The sequence below is a fragment of the Sinocyclocheilus anshuiensis genome, unplaced genomic scaffold, assembly GCF_001515605.1.
Source record: "Sinocyclocheilus anshuiensis isolate Anshui unplaced genomic scaffold, SAMN03320099.WGS_v1.1 scaffold907, whole genome shotgun sequence".
NCBI lineage: Eukaryota > Metazoa > Chordata > Actinopteri > Cypriniformes > Cyprinidae > Sinocyclocheilus > Sinocyclocheilus anshuiensis.
Window position 1 is genome coordinate 1,636,197 of NW_015546133.1, and position 7,944 is coordinate 1,644,140.

Below are 7,944 nucleotides of genomic sequence, written 5' to 3' on the forward strand. Positions count from 1 at the left end.
GCAGGGGATCAGAAAACTCAATATGGTAGAAACAAAGAAAACTTGAGAGCTTTTCGGTTTCAGCGCTTCAGTTTCATATACACTGTCCGAAAAAACTACAACAGCTTGTTCCCGGGGCAGTATCTTTGAAGGTACTAATATGCAGCCTTTCAGTGTAAATAAGATACAAAGGTGTACCTTTCGAGGGTACTGCCTCAGTGACAGGCTACAATTGTTCTGACAGTGTATGAAAATCATGTATTTTTTGTCCATTGCATCTGGAAAGGTACATGACATGATGATGAGTATGCATGAGTGATTGCCTTGCATAAACAACACATTTATAGCAAATATAATCAGTCATAGCTATTTGATTCGGAATAAATCAGTAGGAATTTAATATTTAATTTATACGTACAGATGATTTACTGAAATACTGTACTGCTGCCGGAATGCAGGCAGCCGTCTTGGAGAGTGATGTTTTCCAGACTGAGAGACAATTAAATGTCAACTTTTAAAGTGAATAGTGTAAGACAGTCTTCAGAAATGGCAGGCCCCTCTTTTACTTGCATCTTTTCTGGGTGCTAAACAGGGGCCAGTTACACTTGAGGCAGTTGCGGTATCAGGCATGCACCATAGGTAGCAAAACATCTCTGGAAGGTCATTCAAATGCTTAAATCGCTTTCCACAGAGGAGATTGTGAGATAAAAAAAAAATTGCATGACACTTCTGAAGTTTCTTCTCAAAACAGAAAACATTCACTGCCTATTACAAAAGAAGGTCCATTTGATTCACTTCATCCTGAAAGGTAAATAAACTGCATCCCAGATTAAATTTACCAATGAACCAACCATAAGTTACGTAGACAATACAAAACTTTTTTTATTGTCAAAAAAAGCAGCACAGAAACAGTGTAACAGAGCTGCTGTTATGTAAGAAACTATTTACATAGAGAAGAGATTTTGAGGTTTCACCAATTTCCTGAAAGGTCCAGGTGAGCCGAAAAAAAGTATGGTCCTGTCTTTTATTTATTTATTTTTTTACAATAAATTAGCTAAGATGCTAACATTCTAGTTCAAAGGGAAAGGGACAATACAACTTCAAAGGCCTATAACACAACACTATGCAACATGGGAAGTTTCAACACTTTCAGGTTTTCTGTTTATAAATAATAAAATACAACAATCTTCCAATCATTCACATTACAAGTGTCACAAAATTTCACAACCGCACAGTATGGTGATCCTAGACACTATACAATGATAATACACTTATTACGGCTAGCATACATATACATACAAAGAATATCACTAAAATATAAGAACTTCATTCAAAGCAATGGCAAGTCCTTCATTTAAAAAACATGTAAATAGCACTGTAAAAAATATTTTAAAAAAGCAAGAAAAAAAAGCATCTCCCAGTCATAAACAAACATACATAATGACATCAGTTTGAGTTTCTATAGAGTTCTCATTGCGGTCTACAAAGTATGACAATAGCAGCTATTTTGTATGGACTTAACAAAACACTGGAGTTTCAAAGCTGTTTGAGTCATCAATATAAAAAGAAACAAACAAAAGGAGCAGTCAACGTCTTGCCTCCCTGGCCAGCCAGCGAGACAAAACAAAGCAACACACAACTGTTTATATCAACACTGCGGTGGCTCTGAAGAAGGGTAACGTTGCTGCACAATGTTTTTACCCTTTCAGTTTCCAGACACCTGCGTCACCGTCATGGCTGAGCGACTGCCTTTCCAGGTATGCAACATTGCTAAGAGCGACTAATATGTCTTATCAAAAGACAAAATGGCCTCCACAAAATGGAGTACAATGTTGCTTTAAATCCTCACCTCAGCCTCATCACTGTGCTCCAGAGAGTGCTCTGTGGTGCTGATGATGGAGGCTGAGGGACCTTGAGTGACACCAAATGGGGAGACAGCTGGGGACCGTGCAGCAAGTGGGGACAGTGAAGGGGAGAAACTTGGAGACATGGTTGCTGAGGAGATGGAGCCCTCATGGCTTATAGGTGAACGCCTTAGGGATGCTAAGTGGTGGAACGTTCGTGATATGGCAGGTTTAGGTGGAACAGATTTGGCTCCTGGATGAGCCACTGAGGTAATGAGGGGTGGAGGGTCAATTCTTGGCTTGGGATCTGTCTTAACTTTGGGTTGCAAGGGTCTGCGTGGATTATTGGGAGGTAAGCTTTCATCTTTTAGCCTGGCAATCTCTGTAAAGACACTGGCTAAGGGTTGGAACTGGGGGCACCAGTTGAGAAGGTAGTCCCAGTTGTAGCTGCCTCGCAGTTCCTCATCACTTGCCACTATGGCTGTGAGGGAGCCATCAACCGAAGGTTTACCATCCTCAGGGAAAGCGTAATCTTTCGGCTGGGAAATATTTAACCCACGACCTACTCCAAGGTAGCCCCCACCTTCATCTCTGTACACTGGGAGCTGACCAGAGAGTAGGGTACCACTGAGGCTCCCACTGATGCTCCCAAGTTTCTTAGTTTTGAACCACTGGCTTGCATCAAGTGGCCCTGGTTCACAAGAAATATCAGAGAGTTGGTCCGCATCCTGCTGAATACCTGAATCAGGGCCCCTGGCGGAGATGTGCTCTTGCATGGAGGAGGTGATGCTTGCAACTCTTGGGTACTCATTGATCATACGGATTTCGTCATCCTCTGCTGCTTCAGCAGATCCCCGTCCACTGGAGTGAGAAGGATCTAGGGATCCTCCTCGAGTGTAGGAGCCTCCACCAGTTCCTTCCTCATCACCTGCGTATCCAGGAAGCGCCTGATGATAGATCCTGTCGCCCCCTGCGGGTTTAGACTCATCCAACTTCTGCAAAGCTGTGCCTGAAGACACGGTACTATTCCCAGTGTCTTGTCCTTTCTTCTTGCGCTTTGATCTCACTAGATAAAGGGCCACAGCAATTATGACTAACAAGACTATTACTCCAAGAGAGGCAGCAATTATGCTCACAAGGAGAATGTTAAAGTCTGTAGCAAGACCAAAGGAGGTGTTGGTTACGTCAATGGTGACCTGAGCGGAAGCTACTCTTGAGGTATCAAGAGGGCTGTGGGCAGTCACATCCATAGTCATTAGGCGTGTTTCCCTCTTCGAGCGACTCCCTCCGCTTGAGCTGCCAGAGCTGTCCATCTTTAGGTAGATTACACCGGTGGTCTTATTCACATCAAAATAAGGAGAGGAATTGGGGAAGGAGTAGAGTACAATTCCATCCACCCCACCATCCTCATCTTTGGCATGTACTTGCCCGATGCTCTGACCTTTTTTGGCTCCCTCTGGTACCTCAAAGGACAAGTCTGAAGTGGTGAAAACTGGATCATACTCATCCTCTCCTGTTACATAGACCTGCACTGTGACAGTAGCAGAGTTGTTGCCTGTATCCACAGCCAAAGCAATGAAGTTAAATGAGTTCACCTTCTCAAAATCAAATATTTGCCTGGTACGAACTTCTCCCGAGTTTGGATCCACAAAGAAGAGGTCTTTTCCTAGGCCAGAGTGGTCCATCAAATAATACTTAAGCTGTCCATAAACTCCTGTATCATAATCGATTGCATGTAACACAGTCACAGCAGAGTTGGGCGGCTGGTTCTCACGGATACTGGCCGTTAATGTAGCAATGGGAAAGTAAGGTCTATTGTCATTGATGTCTTTTACCTCTACACTAATAGGAGCCAAGGCAAAATTACCATGGCCATCCGAGGCTTGTACTATAACAACATGAGAAATTTGTCTCTCTCTGTCCAAAGGCCTTTGAAGCCTCAGTGCCCCAGTCCACTGATCCACAGAGAAGAGTTTCATCTCATCTCCAGAGCTGATGCTGTACTGGACCTCTGCATAGGGAGCTGAATCAGGATCAGTTGCAGTCACACGTAAGATTTCTGTACCAGCAGCTGCCCCTTCACTCAAAGACACTATGTACTCAGCTCTGCCAAAGACAGGAGGGTTGTCATTCACATCAGTGACTGTGATGATGGCTGGTACGTTGGAGCTACGTTGAGGAACACCACGATCCGAGACCGCAATGGTGAGGTTATAGCGTGACAATGCCTCAAAATCCAGTAGCTCCGCCAGGATCAGGGTTCCTACGGTCTGGAAGCCATGGCCCTCTATGAAACGAACGCTGCTCTCAATCTGAAAAGCATTTCCAACATTCCCACTGGCAATTGCGAAATCAAAACCAGAGTTTTCCTGAGATAGGTCTCCATCTACTGCCTCTAATGTCAGGATGGTGGCTCCAGGTAACTGGTCCTCAGACACTGTGGCTTTGTACTCCAACTGGTGGAATATGGGGGCGTTATCATTGACGTCTATCAGCTGAACTTGGACTGTAGCAGAAGATGACAGAGGTGGAGACCCCCCATCACGAGCTTCAATGACTACACACACAGAGGGCTGCTCCGGGTCAAATTCTGCTTTCTGTCTGATGAAAAGTGTGCCTGTAAAGACATTGGAAGTGCTTTTACTACAATGTTAATGCTTTAAATATAAACTATATGCTAAAACTAGAGGCTATGGCTATTTAAACTAAGTGCTGCTGACCTTGTTGGTAGAGGCGGTTTTCATTAACTCCACACACCACTTTATGTAAATAGCATCTACTACTAATTGCACTTATTGTAAACAAGATGCCTGTTGCTACTTATACTTAGTGCATATTTATCTACCACTATTCACACTTTATATAAATAACATATACATTCTTTCAATTGTGTAAATAGCCACTGTCAAAGCGATCAACATGCTTAGTATAAACACTAGGCTTATACCATTTTTAGAATCAATGTAAAACCCGTCCCTCGATGAAGACACCACTCGATAGGTGACCTTTCCATTTTCTCCTGAATCTCGATCTGTTGCTGTTACTGTGATAACGGGACTGCCTGATGGAGAATGTTCTGGAAGTGTTACCTGGAAACCAAAGTCAACAAAGCAGCTGTTACTTGGCATGCTTTTTCTTGTATTCACAGTGATGTCATTTTGAATAAAAGCATCTGCTAAATGCGTAATGACAACAGCACACTTTATTCTGGTGTGAAAGACTGCATGTATATTTATTCTTTAATAAATGTATGTATTTTACCATCCTAATAATACTATAGAGAATGATGTAGCCAATAAACCTTCATTAATCCCAGAGATAGGCATTGTTTTAAAATACTTTAAATGGTAGAAAGAAAAAAAATCACCTGATATAGATCTTGTGTAAAAGTAGGAGCGTTATCATTTATGTCCTCCACCAACACAGTTAAATTGGCTTCACTCTGGTGCTTGGAATCTGAAGTTCGAATTGTCAATGTGTACCATGTCCTCTCCTCAAAGTCCAGTGGTGCTGTCAGAGACACACGGCCATTGTAACGATGGATATCAAATTTTCCCTGTGATGAAGCATCCAGCTGCAAAGAGTAAGACAGCACTGGGCCAGAATCCACATCATTTCCAGTAACCAGGGTGATCTCAGTACCGATAAGAGAGTCTGTAAGTGGGAAGCAAGGACACAACATTCAGATACAAGTACAATAATAAAAGTGCTTGATATCATGTCTTTCAAGGTTAAAAAGTTGAAGGTCACCAGTTAGTTCACTTACTTTCTGGCACTCTAATTTCTCGTGGCACTGGGATGGTGGGACTGTTGTCATTGAGGTCGACAATAATCACTGTAATGGTGGTAGTGCCTACTAGTTTAGGGCTGCCACGATCAGTGGCTTTTATCACCAGCCTGATTCAAATGAGATAAAATAAAGAGTTAGATTCATTTTTCCTAACATACATCATATGATAGATGTTTCTGTTCAGTTTCTTTTGGGGATCAAGAGAGAGAGAACAAAATATGTCTTCTGTTTTCAGAAAAAGCATTCGTACAACAATCCAAAAGCACTAACAGACCAAAAATGTAGTAAATTAAAAGCACACAGCTTTAGAGGAGTCGGGGAACATTTTAGAAACAAAAAACATAAGGTAAAAAAACTACAAGGGCTTGAACACATCACACACACAAAGTAAATAACGCTGGAAGGACAGTTACATTCCACAGAACAGAAGGAAATTAAAGACCGGCACAGCACTGACTTCACTGGCTGAACAAGCACAGCAAACATGATATACACTCACTGTGCCTGTGTCCAGATTTCTCTGTCCATAATGGCCGTGGTTGTGATGCTGCCGGTCAGAGGGTCAATCTTGAAAAGGCCACTTTGACTCGAAGACTCAATGGAGTAAGTCACCTGACCATTCTGACCCTGGTCAACATCCTCTGCCACAACCTAATGTATTCGAAAACAGGGTACGAAATAAACACTTTCCAGGTGCTAAATTTGAGTACAAATTTTTGGTAACTTTATAAGGAACTACAACATAATGCATGGTTTAAATCTGACAGTTACTGATGTTAAGTCAGAAACAGGTAAATAATTTAATGGTTTGTATGGTTAACAACAATAATATAATTTTCAAGGGCAAATGTTCTTAACTCTCCTGTGATTGGCTAGTGTTGCAAAATTTACTGTGTAAAAAAAAATGATCTGTAAAACATTTTTGTTTCAATACTTTTCCCAGTATGTTTTCAATGACCTTTGACCTTTTAGAAATACCAAAAAAATAAGAAACCACTTGCCTGAATGATGGGAAAGTCATAGCCCTGTGCTTCATGCATATAAGCCACATAGTTCTGCAGCTGGAATCTGGGTAGATTGTCATTCACATCCTGAAGAATTAGGTTGACAGCCATGAAGGAGTTTGAGGATGTAGTTTCAGCCTTCACCACTAGACGGAGTCTTGGCGTGTCCTCAAAATCCAGGCCATTTGAGCTCTGTACCCAGATTTCACCTATGAAAGCACCAATAATGCAGTGAAGTAGGTCAGCTCACTGGCATTGTAAATAATCAATATTATTTTTCAACTTTCTGATGAGTTTATGCATGCATCTTGTCAAAATTCAAACTGTTTTCATATTTCACGGGTTTCCCATCTGACCTGTACTGGAGCTGATGCTGAAGGAATGGTATTTGTTCCCACTGAAGATACTGTAAGTGATGCCGTCACGGGTGCCGTCAGGGTGCTGAGCCTGAGCCTGGGCGACTGCAGTGCCTGTGCGGAAAAATACACAAAAAACTCAATACTCTTCTGCCACACTCACTTAAACTGATGGATTGGCTATCAGTGCCTCACTAAACTGACTGTGCCAGTGAGTGCTGAAATACAATGCTGCAGTTTCATCATGCAGTTCACTGCAGAAGTTTTCAACTGCCTCATGCCAGTGCTTTGAAATGAAGATACCACAAAGAACAGCTTTTAGTTTAGGATTTGTTATAATAATAAAAAAGGTTTTTATACTTTTGCAATGCACTGTGAGAAGATGGGTTTTAAAAGGGTCATATGATGCGATTTCAATTTTTCCTTTCTCTTTGAAGTGTTACAAGCTCTTGGTGCATAAAGAAGATCTGTAAAGTTGCAAAGACTAAAGTCTCAAATCCAAAGAGATATTCTTTATAAAAGTTAAGAGTCAACCACGCCTACCTAAAACGGCTCGTTCTAACACGCCCCCACATATCTACGTCACTATGTGGGAAGATTTGCATAACGCCGCCCAAATGTTCACGCAAAGAAAGAAGGCGTAACTTTTATTCTCGCTGTAGTATAGTTGCTGCTGCCATGTCGTGAAGGCGCTGTGTGTTTCGTTGTGAAAGCGCAAGCCCCCCGGACGCTCCTTCGTCGAATCCGCCGGCTGCGCCGTTCTCAAGCCCCCGGCCGTTCCTCAATCTAGCCCCCTGCCTCCACTCACTCTAGACCGCCGTGTGTTTCGTCGTGAATGTGAAACTACTTTGTTTGGTCTTCCAACAGAGGACACGACTAGAAATCAGTGGTTAAGTTGTATTTACAACACTGTTCCAGAACAGTTCAACCCAAATATTCAGATGTGTCCAGCGCATTTTATGGAGGACTGT

At 42.2% G+C, this 7,944-nt stretch overlaps 1 protein-coding gene across 1 annotated transcript in view; it reads right to left on the reverse strand.

Annotated features, from left to right (window-relative positions):
• Positions 1-843: 843 nt before the first annotated feature.
• The window catches only part of LOC107701146 (protocadherin-16-like), a 105,332-nt gene continuing 98,231 nt past the window's right edge, over positions 844-7,944 (reverse strand). The window contains exons 15-21 of the mRNA XM_016503102.1: positions 6,974-7,087; positions 6,615-6,826; positions 6,113-6,264; positions 5,590-5,720; positions 5,191-5,477; positions 4,771-4,912; positions 844-4,440 (exon numbers count right to left, since the gene is read on the reverse strand). Coding sequence (XP_016358588.1) covers positions 1,817-4,440; positions 4,771-4,912; positions 5,191-5,477; positions 5,590-5,720; positions 6,113-6,264; positions 6,615-6,826; positions 6,974-7,087 — 3,662 coding nt within the window. The 3' untranslated portion in view covers positions 844-1,816. The remainder of the gene's footprint in view (positions 4,441-4,770; positions 4,913-5,190; positions 5,478-5,589; positions 5,721-6,112; positions 6,265-6,614; positions 6,827-6,973; positions 7,088-7,944) is intronic.